We start from the raw sequence: 15,859 nt of genomic DNA, 5'->3' as shown, positions 1-15,859 counted from the left end.
TCTTGCCTCTACAACCAGCAGTGACATCATACATATCCTTACCAACCTTTTTAACATCCTATCCTAACTATCATCATTACATGAGTGAACAGGTCACTTTCTCCCCACAAAAGCAACACACTCCTCTCGGGAAATATATTGTGCTGATTTATACCTTGCACTTACTATCAGTGACATCATACATATCTCACCAACCTTTCTACATCATAGCACTATCTTTTTCATTCAAAAATATTGTCCTCACTGTGAACGGGTCACTTTCTCCCGACAAGTTCAAAACACTCCACTTCTAAAACATACTGTGCCTCTTTATACCTTTCTCCATCAGGGTTAGTGACCTCTTACCTATCTTTCATTTCCTTCTAAAATCATGCTCTTCTCATTCAAAGCCGTATCCTTGCTATCATCAATACATGAGTTAAGAGGTCCTTTCCTCCCCACAAGATCAACACACTCTTTTTCTGCTGCTTTCATCATTCCCATGATCTGACAGTATTTTACATTGTTACCGCATAGAGAAAGGTTACTCATGGTGGTTTTTCCCTTGAGATCAATCCTTTGCCCCCTTGCTTGATCGATCACGTTGAGCTTAGGATGTTGACATTTCATAGCACTTGCTCAGTCGTGGAGAAGATGCTGAAACGTTAATGTGCTATGTTTCATTCATATGCAATGTCTTCCTATTGTGCAACTCATAACAATTCCAACTAGCTACCCCAATAGGGAAAGATTAAGTCAAAAAATTTCTGCCCATCATATGCTTCTTCCTGTTGGGCCAGGCCACTGGAGCTGCTTGGCTGTTCTTCCATTCTGGCTGTTACCTGCTTCTTGCTGGCACCTAAATTTTATTCAGGCTATGGCCTGCCAGCCATGGGTACTTAACTCACCTTCCACTGTGGGTGGGTGCCTGAGCAATAGGTTCTGGTCTGCTAGTTTCCTTCAAAGGTGTGCTGTTATACGTTCATCTGCCCATGTACTGACTTCTGCCTGTTTCCTGGATTTGACCCTTTGCTGCCTGCATTGACCTCTGCCTAATCTCTGTAATGACCCTTTGCCACCTGCCATGAGCATGGACTATTTATCAGATTGCACTTATTCTACCTGCCTCATCTTGACCTTACTTTCACCTTACTTTGACCTTAGTATGGTTTTGCCTGATCCCCTGGTGCTCCACATTGGTGTCTCTTAAGAGCTTCTCCAGGAGGTAGTAAGCCTGGTGATTCCCCTGCAGACATGATTTTTTTCCTGGTTAATTTTAGCTAAGCATTAAGATATTAAATGATGACTTGTGGCAAAGTCCTTCTGTACTTAAAGGATTGTCCTCTCAGATATGGATTTATGCTATGTTGTGTAGGTGTGTTCATGTTTATTTCCCTAGAATCACAGTAACCTACAGGAAAGTATTAATAGGGGATCCAGAGGTATCAGCTGTACCCGGACCCTGATACCTGAGGTGACCCAAAGTTCAGTTTGACACAGAAGTATTAGATATGGCGCATGATGGGTGGGAGCCATGTATGGATTTTACATTGGGGCCCTAAAGTGGATTTAGACTAAATCATTAGATGCAGCCAATCTCATTCCTGATGTCTTATTTTCTTACAGACATTGATAGCTCCTCAGTATGAGCTGATAGTAGAGGCTAAGGACATGGCCGGCATGGATGTGGGATTGATTGGTACAGCCACAGCCACCATCGTCATTGATGATAAAAATGACCATCCACCTGAATTTACCAAAAAAGAGGTAAGTGCTTGTTTAGTACCACGTCTTCTAACGTACATTGGTCTTTTCTTTGGTCAATACATTTAAGGGTTTGGACACTTTCTGGTGAAATTTCTAACGTGTTCTGCATCGAAAACACTAAACTGCATCATTCTTTACTGCAGTGCCCAAGCTGTGGGGCCGCCGGGTACAGTACGTAGACACAGAAAATGGCAGTCAACTCATCCATAGCTCTTAAAAGCGTTGTCTGACCCCAAAACCAATTTTAGCTCTGGCTAGAAAAGCCACACACCCAACGGACATGTCCCCAAGCAGCACACGACTAAGCCTCTGTGATCATGTGCCACTTGGGAACATGTCACAGTGAATGGCTTCAGCAGTGCACATGACCACGGATGGGATGTCACGCTTACGGTCCACCGAGGACCCAAAGTAGTAGGGATGGGAGCCTTGGTGGTGGAACAGAGAGGCAGAAAGTAGGTCATAGATGGATAGGTATTAGATAAATCGGTAGATAGGTAGTAGATAGGCAGCTAGATTAGATAGATAGATAGATAGATAGGAGATAGATATAAGATAGATAGATAGATAGATAGATAGATAGATAGATAGATAATGGATGTATGAAGGAGATAGATAGATAGATAGATAGATAGATAGATAGATAGATAGATATGAGATAGATAATAGATAGATAGATGATATATTTATCCTCCACCCGCTGCAATAAACACGAGCCTTCAACATTGTGTTCCAGATAACTAGATGCTGTTTTCATAGATACAGAGTGACAGCAGCCACACGGGTCAATAAAACTTCCAATACAAAATAAAAAAGTAAAGTAAATAAAATTCGTCTTGGGCTGGAATATGAGCGCTGCCTTATTTTTCCTGCCCGAGAGATCGTCTGAAAGGCTTTGCATTGCTCAGACGAGGCTATGAACCATATAAAGCTATATTCATTTGCAGAAGACAACCACTTTTCACCGGAGACAAAAAGGTACAAGGCCTTAATAAAGAAATCTGGGCTCTGGAGCTGCCCGGGAGCTCTGGCTCTTCAGATATCAATCACGCTATGGGTTCTCATGGTATTATTCACTATGCTGTGATTTGTGGAGTCTTCTGGGCTTCGTCTGAAGTCTTTGTCTACTAAACCAGGGTTATTTTGGCTCTTGGGAAGGTGGAAAACTTCTCATCGCTGCAGAAGTTTTCTTGTGCTAATATTATACTCAGTGAGCCTTTTTCTGTTGACACCCTCCATCTTGGCCGAAGAGATATGTAGTCATAAAGAGGTATTCCAAACAATGTTTTATGAATAGGGGAACCTCATGTTTGGTGGAAAATTTGGCTTCCATGACCCCAATATGGCCTACAATGGGAGAAGAAGAAATATATAACCCAAAGCCATAGCTAGGCTTTCATTCACCCAATGCAAAGGTTCAGTTGCTTGTTGCGACTCCCCTGGTACTCAGCACATGGCGCAAATGTTCTGGTTGCCCACTGATGTAACCAAACTGCCATGTGCATGACTTCATTAACATGTGTGGGACGAACCAGCGCAAAGCCCAACCAGTGTTTCCAGTCCCACAACCATTTGCTTTGCTTGTATAAATCTGGCCATCCTCCAAAATAGGTCACGTTGCAAGAGATTAGAACCCCTCCTTAGAGACATTTATATAATTTCCAATGGATATGCCTTAAGAGTCGATGGTCAGGAGACACCTCTTACGAATATCAGGTCCTTTAGTAGAATCTGTCCCAACGGCCACCCTAGTTATAACCCCCTTTAATTCCGGCCTTATTTTAAAGGTAGTGTGTCAACAGGAAATTCACTGGTAAACCAGGTACCGTGCCATGTAGGGCTAGCTCAGCTGAATGTATTGACCCCTTTCACTTCGCAATCTGCTGCTTCATTCTGGAGAAAAAGGGCTATAAAATCCATATGCAAATGAGCAGTTAAGTGCACCAAGGTCAGACCCAAAACACTCTGTGCACCCTTGCTCGTCCTGTTTCTTCTGCCAGCTCCTTCACCTCCTTCTAAGCGATACAACAATGCAGAAACCTGACCCTGTCAATCAAGAAGGAAGGGCAGGTCCTGGCAGAGGAAGCAAGAGGAGCAAGGGTGCACAGAGTGGCTTGGCCCTGACCTCAATGCACTTAACTTCTCATTTGCAAAATGAAGTAACCGTTCCTAATGTAGTCCTACAAGGAACGGTGCCTGGTTTATCAGCAGATTTCCTGGTGACAAACTGCCTTTTGCAATGTGGCACAGGGGGTATTACACAGGGCACTTATCTCTCTTAAAGTGTCATGGCCACCTACCATTTCAAGGGGGAAAAATCCAGTTGATTTGGTTTCCGGTATAGGTATCAGACATGGCTAAATACACGGAAGGGGCTTCAAACTGGACACCACACAGCAAAAACTGGTACATGGCTCGGACCATATTATTTACTATGTGTTTTAGACATTTGCGCCTTACTAGACAGGAAGTTGTCCAGACGGAAGGGGATGTGGCTTGGCAGGAAGGGCGTGGCTTAAAATGTGACAAATATAGGGGTAATGTAAGCCAGAAAATAGGTGGTGTAAGTGTCTAACATATCTAGCAAGATGCTTCAAATTTATCATACATGGTCAGCTGCTATAATAAATTTGGCAAATGTACACACTGGCTGGTCTAAATATTAGACAGAATTAGTAAATGTCCTCTATGTATTAGTAAATGTCCTCCATTATGTTCAGTGCCCAACATATGGAACATATAAGGTAGAGGACATGTTCAGAGTCTCCTGAGGAGCACACACTTGTTGGTGATATAGTCCTACATGATATACACTTGACTCGTATCTTAGCACTTCTGGGCCGCCAGACTGCAGTTTGCGAAATTTCTAATGTTTTTTAATCTAGTTTCTGGTGGAAACCAAATAGTTCAGCAGATTCGGGCAGACAGCTCGTGCATCAGTCCGTGTCATGATGAACAAGCCTAGGAGTCTAATAAAGTTATGGAGCAGAGATGTGCATGGAGAAGAACTTGGAAAGAAAACAATTACCGGCTTGTTTCCTTACAGTCGTCATTTCTCATAACTACATGAAACATTGATAAGGGCAGGAACACAACCCCAGAACTTGTGAGCTGGTGGTTTACGAATCCACGCTCTCCCTCCTATTTATAGAATTGCTTGCATTGCTTTTTAGGCGTATTTTTTTTACTATAAGCGTACAAGGACACAGTCAGCAGAATTCAGTTTGAAGACTATGTTGTGATTGCACCTGCTCTCCACATGTGGTTATGTCTCTGGATTTTATTGCTGGTTAACAGTCTTTTTTGCATAGATGTTTAGACTATATCCAGGATAAAACTAGTGCAAAGCAGATACAAAAAGTTATTTGTTCAATTTGGAAAGTGCTTGTAAATGCAAAACCTGCTAACAGATGTGTAAGATGTATGAGAAAAATTCTCAGGACTGTGCCAAAGCAAGTATTTTGAAGCAGCTCTCTCTGCCCCTCTCCCAGTGGGAAGTCACAGCGTAGTTTCTAGCATCACTCTAAAACAGAATTACATCCAGTCAATTAGCCACACGTTAGCAACCTCTTGCAGCACGGCGTAGGTCCAAGTCCCTCCAAGCACGGGAGCTCCTCCAGTCTGCACTTACAGATACCTCCTCATCCCCTTGATTGACAGAGCCATGCATCTATCCTGGCCTAGTAATGCCTCTGGAGCAGTGCATCTGCCTGTTGTTCACTTACAGTACTGATGACTTCTGCGCTTGTGCTGATAACATCATTCTCTACCCGTAGGAAAAGACACTCGACGTAGCGTGGAGGATGACATCATAGGCACATGAGCTGCAGAAGTCACCTACACTGCTAGGGTGGCAGAGGCAGACGCACTTCTCATTTGCCAATAGTGTTGGCTATGGTGCAAGTGCAAGATTCCAGGGCCAAACAAGATGCCTGGCCCAATGGTTATAAGAGCTCAGGTGCTCTGAGGGGCTCAGGCCTGCACCTTGGAGCAAGGGGTTATTTTTACGGGTGGCTAATTGGCTGGATGTAATTCTGTAATTTCTAGTGATACTAGAATTATGCTGTGACTTCCCACTAGGAGAGAGGCAGAGAGAGCTGCTTCAGTTAATATGAAATGCATGTTTTGGTACAGTACTTAGGACTTTTACCTTACATATTACATGTAGGGATATTTTTTGTATTTTCAAATGCTTTTCAAGTCTAATATATCCCCAAGCAACTTTTTGAAAAACCAAGGAACTCAAGTGCCCCAATGTGCTTGTGTTTGCCCCTTGCACTGTAGAGCTGAGCTCTTATTTTTCTCAAAAACAGCACAATGCATGAACATACAGTAAATGAGGTATTATTTTACTCATCAGGATCCACCCAACCATATAGTGTGCCTAGTTTAATAGCGTTGACCCTGCTGACAAATGCTTTTTAAAGAGAGGGGCTGCTCCCATCCCCTTTGCTTTTAGGCAGGAACCAGTGGAGAACTCCCCTTAACAACTGCTTTTTTTTTTAGCAACCATGCATGGTGATACAGAATTAGCCTCATGGAAAGGGTGTAGAAAGGGGAAAAAACACCAGACCATTCTTTCCTGGATCTTAGAGCGCCCTCTACTCATAGCAAGCAATGTAAGATTTTGAAAGATTTGGTAAAACCGAACCTATGTAAGGGGGTTAACCAGGTTCTCAAAAAAAGTATTACATCAACAGATGCTACTCACCTCTTCAATCCAATGTAGATCCTGCGGCGCTTCCTTTTTTCTTTCTTTACAAGTGGTCGACGCTTCCATTGTACCCAGACAGTGGGCTCAGTGGTCACATGTGGCATCACCGCTCAGCAATGTGAGCCATGATGCCAGTATTATAGCATGTAAGAATTGAGGCCAAGAACTGGTTATAGTGTTTATATGCCAACCGCTTGTAAACAAAAACCAGGGAACCACTGGAGCTTCTATACTGGATCAGAGAGAATTTTTAAAGAACATTTGAAGCTCTTTTATATTTATTTATCTTTAAGAAACTACATAATCCCTTTAACATGGACTTTAGCAGTAAACTGATGTACAGTAGCCTTCCTCGCCTTCCCCCACACTCTCCTTATTTTCCGAGTAGTCTTGATTCCATTGGTGTTCCCTTTGCATGCGATGACTTGTATCTCGTACTTAATAAGAATGAAGATCAGGGCAATATGTAGTGAGACAACAGGCTGGAAAGCGTTATTGATGGAGCAGACAGTATGTGATGTTGTAGCAGCAAACACATCTGAAGAAACTGTGAACGTAAAACCTGACCCCGTAGGAGAATGAAAAGTCTACTGTGCATCAATCGCTTCAGTATTCCCCGCAGGGACTGCACAGCCCGGTATGAAAACAGAATTCTGCTGAGATCCTATTAACAAAGGGCACCGTGTAGAATGGGACTCGTTGGGGGGAGGATGTCAATGTGACATTGACAAGCGTGTTTCCAGCGTTTTCTACTTTCTATTTGCTGGTGGGAACATCATCAGATAATGGACGATGGCAGAAGAAAGAGGCTTCAACAATGTCCTGCTGCAAAAATACGAATCCCAACGTGCCCTGACAACCTGTAGCAAAAAGTCTAGAAGAAGTCTTGGGTAGGTCAAGGTATAGCTTTCGCATGAGGGCATGGTGTGCTGCAGATTGGATGTCGAGCGCCTATGCCGGGGATCAGCAACCTCCAGCTGTGGTGAAACTTTGACTTACAGCATGCATACTTGCTTAGGCTTTCGAAGAACTCTCACAGAAGTGAATGGAGTATGCTGGGATTTGTTTCAGCAGGTTTGGATTTTTTACAATCATGTTTGCAATGCAACCTTGTGATCCTGTTGCATTTGTCAGCATTGTCAATCATAGGAAACATGCATAGTGCCTGGTAGGGCACTAGGGCCAGTAGGGCTGATCCTGCTGGTTAAAATTATACTTTTAAATGGGTCCTAATGCTTCCTCATCAGAATAGAGTTCAGGAATTCGTCGAGTAGCCTGACCAAGAGAGAGTGCATTCTAAGATGTGAAGGCTTTGAGTAGAGTATAATGAATGTACTTTGTAAAGAGGTGTAACTTAAAGAGCACTTATCAGCAGGATCAACCTTGTTAAACCAAGCTCACTGCCTGGTAGGATTAATCCTGCTGATTAAAATGATACCTGTTTTATGAAAATCGGTTGTGGCGTTCCACAGAAAAAATACTTTTTTTTATTTAAGCAAACAAGGGCTCTGATGCAAAGGGGCGGAGCCAGAATTGGAAAGCTGAGGGTCTAGGCCCCGCCCCTTCTGTCACTGACACTCTCATTTGCTTAAATAATAGAAGTCTGTATCTCTGGAATGCTGCAGCCGATTTTCACAAGACAGGCATCATTTTAATCGGCAGGATCACCCCTACTAACCAATATACCTGGTTTAATAGGGTTTACAGGTGCCTTTAAGTTATGCCTTTGTAAATTCAATAAACTGATTCTGTACTCAAACTCTTTGAACCCCAGAATCCATTCTGTCTTAATCAGGCTTTTGGACAAGTTCCTGAGTTCTTCACTGATGAGGAAGCATTCAGAAGACTCCGGAATTCAACTGGAGACTTTCAGCATAAGGCTTCATTCAGACGACCATATGTGTTTTGTGTTCCTCAAATTGCAGATCCACAAAACACGTATACCCACCATGTGTGTTCCACATTTTGCAGAACGCACACGGACAGCCTTATGATAGAAAAACCTATTCTTCTCCACAATTGCAGAGAAAAATAGGACATGATCTATCTTTTTTGCTCGGATGCGGAACGGAAGTACAGATGCATCTTTTGCGACCCCATTGAAATGGATCGATCCACAAAACTGAGGAAAGGATACAGACACATAATTACGGTCGTGTGACCTAGCCCCAAAGAAAAGCATGGAGAATCTCCAACTTGTTGTCCCTTCTCCAAGCGTAGCACCTGCAGAATATTGAGATATAAAGGTGCAATAGAAAAACAGTTGTGCTGAGAAATGTAGTGATAATAAGCAATTTTTTTACCCCTCAATACTGGAATTTATCACAAAGGTGTCCTGCTGCTTCACCGGGCACCCATGTTCAGGACAGAAGAAGGCACCATGTGCAAAACCTCTTGGGATAGCAGAGCAGTCATTGTCTCTTCTGCCTGATGAAGCGCGGCATTCAATCGCTCTGCAGCAGAGGGTGAATCTGTGGTTAAAAAATCAACTCAATTAGAAAGTACGTCAGCCTGGCCGGATAGCAGAACGGGGGTCAACTGTCTGTGAAACACAGCCAAGTAGCCAGCACCCCGTGCAGAAGTCTATAACCACTGTCTCTGAGTGTTCGTGGCCTTACAGCCCTGCCATTGGCTAAAGATTGCTACCTGAACTGTATAGTCTCCGCAGTAATTGCCAGGACAAATTGGATTTTAAAATTATGGCAAAGGTCGCAGCACTGAGAGATCTAATACATGCAAATACGAAAAGTTCACGTAGTAGTTATAGTATACGTGATGCTTCCTGCCCTCAAAATGTGCTTCTTGTACAGCTTCACTTCATGTCCTGAAAGTGTGAAATCCTGATGTCTATTATTTTATGACAAACAAAAAAGTTTACATACATAGATTTTGTTAACTACTATATTTAAGAAACTGCCATAATCTGCATAAAAAGTTTTGTCACTTTAAAACTACTCATCCTGTATTAATCCTACATCCTGTACCATACTCCAGAGCTGCACTCACTATTCTGCTGGTGGAGTCACTGTGTACATACATTACATTACTTGTCCTGTACTGATTCTGAGTTACATCCTGTATTATACTCCAGAGCTGCACTCACTATTCTGCTGGTGCAGTCACTGTGTACATACATTACTTATCCTGTACTGATCCTGAGTTACATCCTGTATTATACTCCAGAGCTGCACTCACTATTCTGCTGGTGCAGTCACTGTGTACATATATTACATTACTTATCCTGTACTGATCCTGAGTTACATCCTGTATTATACTCCAGAGCTGCACTCACTATTCTGCTGGTGCAGTCACTGTGCACATACATTACATTACTTGTCCTGTACTGATTCTGAGTTACATCCTGTATTATACTCCAGAGCTGCACTCACTATTCTGCTGGTGCAGTCACTGTGCACATACATTACATTACTTGTCCTGTACTGATTCTGAGTTACATCCTGTATTATACTCCAGAGCTGCACTCACTATTCTGCTGGTGCAGTCACTGTGTACATACATTACTTATCCTGTACTGATCCTGAGTTACATCCTGTATTATACTCCAGAGCTGCACTCACTATTCTGCTGGTGCAGTCACTGTGTACATATATTACATTACTTATCCTGTACTGATCCTGAGTTACATTCTGTATTATACTCCAGAGCTGTACTCACTATTCTGCTGGTGGAGTCACTGTGTACATACATTACTTATCCTGTGGATAAGGATGAGTCATTAATAGCCGATCAGTGAGGGTCTGACTCCCCCGTTGTCAGCTATTCACTGCAGCCCCCGGCACTGGAACTGGCACTGTGAATAGAGCAGGAATCGGACAGCTCCATTCAACATGTAGGTCACTACAGCTCAGCTTCCATTCACTTCAGTGTTAGGCCTCTTTCACACTTGCGCTGTTAGTGGTACATATACCCGGCACGGCCACGACACCTTGATGGGAGCTGCATTTTCTCTCCACTCGGAGTGCTAGTTCCAACACCAGTGATTGCAGGTAACAGCTGATATTTGGGGGCGCAGGGTGTCAGACCCTCAACAATTGGGTATCAATAACCTATACTGAAGACAGGTCATCAATATCAGATGCCTGGATTTCCCTTTAAGGTTAGGACTCTTTGGTGACTTTGCTTGGTGGCCATGCTAAAATCATCATTCTTGCAAAAGAGATAATGGTTGGCACTCCACACTTTTTAGTTGTGCATTATGGTGCTCAGTGGTAGGGTAGTGGTCCCAGTATGCCAGTATACCACGACACTCAATTCAGTATACATCCAGTATACACATTAGTATAGGCAAGGTCAACATTTCGGTCCTTCCAGGACCTTGATCACAGCCTATGAGCCATAAGAGGGACGTGAGCTTACTGGATGTCAGCGTTCATCCATCATCACAAGATGGCCTCAACTTTTTCCCCTTTGTGAAACCCTGAGGTTGGTTCCTGGTAAATCTCAGATTTGACCATGGTTTGTGGACATCCAGATGTCACAGATTTTCCTTCCAAGCCTTCTCTCTTGGGTCAAGACATCCCAAAATGTGTGGTTCAGGATGACCCCTTTTGGAGAAAAAATATTGACTTTGCGTTACTCCATTGGTTTATGCTACTACACAACGCATCAAATTTATACGGTGTGGAATTTAAAGCCCGTAAAGAAGTTTGTGAACAAGAAAGGGTGGACATATCTAGTTCTATCCTCAAACCTCTATTGACTGTGAGGCAGAAGAAGACCGAACTGAATCAAGAACCCCACCATCTGACTACCTCCTGACACAGTCCAAGACATGAGAGACGTAGCACCATCTGCAGTGCCTGAAGGACCTGCTCTTTAGATAGAATTCATTTCCCTGGCTATTAATTTCTTCCCACACGTTTACTGAGAAATTTTCAGTAATTGATTTCCCGTAGAATTGCGGTAACTCAGAGGAACATTTCCATATTGAGCCGGCTGAGGCACCTGACGAAATGGAGATAATTGTTTCTTTAGATAATGATTAAAAGGAAATAAATAAGACCGATGATGTTCATTGTGGAGGGCTAATAACGTAATGTGTTCATATGTAGCATCGAAGACAATGATGACTAACAATGGGCTTTTAAAGAGAAAACCCCATGATGTCAATTTGCTCCTTTTCATTGCGGTAGTAATATAGACTGGTTACATGCCAATGGCGTCAAAAAGCTGGCTTCTATGTGAGCAATAGATTGTGGCTTGGATTTCTCTTAATTCCTGTAAACAAAGACACTCCACGACAATTAGATACAAATCCGTAAGCACTTCATTAAATGACGAAATTAATATATATATTAATATACTGATCCTCGTGATAGAGTTATTTCTCCCTTCATGTTTTTAATTGTATCATTTGATAAACTTGTTACTGATTTGTATCTCATTGGCATGGGGCATGGGGTTTCAGAGTTATGCATTATGTGATGGCCTGATATATATATATATATATATATATATATATATATATATATATATTTGATATATGACCCACAGTTTAGGATAACTGTTTGGGTTTTTCATGGGTGAATACTGAATAGGCCATGATGACTTTATAGTTTTGGTGCATGGCTGATGGTGCATACTTGGTCCACCTTTTGGTCCAGAGAAGACTAGTCCAGTTTATGTTATGGACTCTGCATGGTCTTCTTTATTGTGGGATGTTGGATAATTGATCCTAAGGAGTTATATAATTTCACATTAGTGATCACGTAGTTAGAACACTCAAAGTACAATTTACTGAAAGGTTGGGATGAGAAGTAGGCTGATGACTAAAGTGCTAATGAGAGGAGGTGAAGAATTGAGCCTTTAGAAGAGATGATGGTGTCATGATATCCTACTGTACATACAGTCATGTGAAAAAATTAGGACACCCTTTGAAAGCATGTGGTTTTTTGTAACATTTTTAATAAATGGTTATTTCATCTCCGTTTCAACAATACAGAGAGATTAAAGTAATCCGACTAAACAAAGAAAACTAAAAAAAAAAGTCTTTTCAAGATCTTCTGTAAATGTCATTCTACAAAAATGCCTATTCTAACTGAGGAAAAAGATAGGACACCCTTGCCCCTAATAGCGAGTGTTACCTCCTTTGGCTGAAATAACTGCAGTGAGACGGTTCTTGTAGCCATCTACCAGTCTTCGACATCGGTCTGAGGAAATTTTACCCCACTCCTCAATGCAGAACTTTTTCAGCTGTGAGATGTTTGAGGGGTTTCTTGCACGTACAGCCCTTTTCAAGTCACCCCACAGCATCTCAATGGGATTCAAATCTGGACTTTGACTTGGCCATTCCAGGACTCTCCATTTCTTCTTTTTCAGCCAATCTTTGGTTGATTTACTAGTATGTTTTGGGTCATTGTCATGTTGCATGGTCCAGTTCCGCTTCAGCTTTAATTTTCTAACTGATGGTCTCACATGTTCTTCAAGCACCTTCTGATACACAGTAGAATTCATCGTGGATTCTATGATGGTGAGCTGACCAGGTCCTGCTGCAGCAAAGCAGCCCCAAACCATGACACTTCCACCTCCATGCTTCACAGTTGGTATGAGGTTCTTTTCTTGGAATGCTGTGTTTGGTTTACGCCAAACATGTCCTCTGCTGTTGTGTCCAAATAATTCAATTTTGGACTCATCTGTCCAAAGAACATTATTCCAGAAGTCCTGGTCTTTGTCAACTTTATCGCTGGCAAATGTCAGTCTGGCCTCGATGTTTCTCTTGGAAAGCAAAGGTTTCCTCCTTGCACACCTCCCATGCAAGTTAAACTTGTACAGTCTCTTTCTGATTGTAGAGGCATGTACTTCTACATCAACAGTAGCCAGAGCCTGCTGTAGTTCTCGAGATGACACTTTAGGGTTTTTGGATACCTCTTTTAGCATCTTGCGGTCTGCTCTTGGGGTGAACTTGCTGGGGCGACCAGTCCTGGGCATGTTGGCAGTTGTTTTGAAAGCCCTCCACTTGTAGACTATCTTCCGGACAGTGGAATGGCTGATTTCAAAATCTTTTGAGATCTTTTTAAATCCCTTCCCAGACTCATAGGCTGCTACAATCTTTTTTCTGAAGTCCTCTGACAGCTCTTTTGCTCTCACCATGGTGCTCACTCTCACTTCAACAGTCAGGAGCACACCAAACTAAATGTCTGAGGTTTAAATAGGGCAAGCCTCATTCAACATGCAGAGTAACGATCTACTAATTATGTGCACCTGGTGTGATATACCTGTGTGAGATCTGAGCCAATTTAAGAGGGAATACATGTGAGGGTGTCCTATCTTTTTCCTCAGTTAGAATAGGCATTTTTGTAGAATGACATTTACAGAAGATCTTGAAAAGACTTTTCTTCAGTTTTCTTTGTTTAGTTGGATTACTTTAATCTCTCTGTATTGTTGAAACGGAGATGAAATAACCATTTATTAAAAAAGTTACAAAAAACCACATGCTTTCAAAGGGTGTCCTAATTTTTTCACATGACTGTATGTGGTAGAATAGTCAGCTGGACCTATATTACACTTGCACTACAATTGTATTAGGATGGGGTGGAAAATGCAGTATTTATAGAAAACATAAGAATGGTTGGGATTGGGGGAGAAGAGGAGGAACAATGTGGGGTAAGATGACTTACTGTCCAAACAACATCTATCATGCCAAACTTTATGGTGTCCATTTACCTTCAAGAGCTAGTCACCCAACAGCTCTCCTTCCTGAGTCCCCCATACACGTTCACTCATGGCTTGGCTGATCCAAGCATGCATGTGTTTTACAAAAAGGATAGGAGAGTAGACTAAGCTCCAACGCCACAGACACATCTTCTTTAAAAAAAAGTTTGTCACTGCACGACTGAAGATCTGACACTTTGATACAATGTAAAGTAGTCAGTGTACGGCTTGTATAACAGTGTAAATTTGGTGTGCCTTCAAAATAACTCAACACACAGCCATTAATGTCTAAACCACTGGCAACAAAAATCAGTACACCCCTAGTTAAAAATGGAAAAATTGTGTCCAAAGTGTCAATATTTTGTGTGGCCACCATTATTTTCCAGCACTGCCTTAACTCTCTTGGGCATGGAGGTGACTACAGCTTCACAGGTGGCCACTGGAATCCTCTTCCATCCTCCATGACGACATCACGGAGCTGGTGGATGTCAGAGACCTTGCACTCCTCCAACTTGTGTTTTGAGGATGCCCCACATATGCTCAATAGGGTTTAGGTCAGGAGACATGCTTGGCTAATCCAGAACCTTTAACCTCAGTTTCTTTAGCAAGGCAGTGGTCGTCTTGGAGGTGTTTGGGGTCGTTATTGTGAAATATTGCCCTGCGGCCCAGTTTCTGAAGGGAGGGGATCGTGCTCTGCTTCAGTATGTCACAGGACATGTTGGCATTCATGGTTCCCTCAATGAACTGTAGCTCCCCACAGCCGGAAGCACTCATGCAGCCCCAAACCATGACACTCCCACCACCATGCTTGACTATAGGCAGGACACACTTGTCTTTGTACTCCTCGCCTGGTTGCTGCCACACATGCTTGACACCACCTGAACCAAATAAGTTGATCTTGGTCTCATCAAACCACAGGACATGGTTCCAGTAATCCATGTCCTTAGTCTGCTTGTCTTCAGCAAACTGTGGTCTTTATTGTGCATTATCTTTAGGAGAGGCTTCCTTCTGGGATGACAGCCATGTTGCCAGCGGTTTAGACATTAATGGCTGTCTGTTGAGTTATTTTGAGGGCACACCCAATTTACACTGTTATACAAGCCGTACACTGACTACTTTACATTGTATCAAAGGGTCAGATCTTCAGTGTTCTCCTATAAAAAGATATAATAAAATATTGACAAAAATTTGAGAGGTGTGCTCACTTTTGTGAGATACTGTAGCTGTCCAGGAAGTAGCTACATTACCATAGATCCTTCTGTTGTCCACGTTTGTGTGGACTGCTTCCACATAGCCCACATTTCAAAGGCAGAAAAATCAACTTTCTTCTTATAGTATAACTACCAGTGTATACATCAGTGATCTTCTGCATATGGCTCGCTAACTGTTGCAAAACTACAACACCCAGTTAGGCAACACTTGGAGATCCACAAGTTGAAGACCAATGTGATAAATGTTTGGCTTGATATGTTTGAAGAATGGAAGTTAGATTCAGAAGCTCACAATTTAGGATCATGGACTGAAGAGAGTTATGGAATATTTGGGGAATAGATATCAAAAATAAAATAAATCAATTAAATTACCAACTGTAACTGCTCCAGGCCAGAAAAATGTCTCCTGAAAGAAAGAACGGTGGAATCATCTCAGTAGATATCATGTATTATCCAGTTTTTCCTTGGTTTCATAAAAGCAAGTGAAATACACTGAAAGTTATGACTGTCTTGGGGC

The 15,859-nt window shown here is 42.3% G+C and overlaps 1 protein-coding gene across 1 annotated transcript in view; it reads left to right on the top strand.

Moving 5' to 3' along the window:
- CDH13 (cadherin 13) overlaps positions 1 to 15,859 on the top strand; it is a 530,998-nt gene that overhangs the window by 416,554 nt on the left and 98,585 nt on the right. The window contains exon 8 of the mRNA XM_040409712.1: positions 1,606 to 1,746. Within this exon, the coding sequence (XP_040265646.1) occupies positions 1,606 to 1,746 (141 nt within the window). The remainder of the gene's footprint in view (positions 1 to 1,605; positions 1,747 to 15,859) is intronic.

The sequence above is a fragment of the Bufo bufo genome, chromosome 10 (assembly GCF_905171765.1).
Source record: "Bufo bufo chromosome 10, aBufBuf1.1, whole genome shotgun sequence".
Lineage (NCBI taxonomy): Eukaryota > Metazoa > Chordata > Amphibia > Anura > Bufonidae > Bufo > Bufo bufo.
Note: the sequence above shows the minus strand (reverse complement) of the source record. Positions and strands in the feature narration are given on the sequence as shown.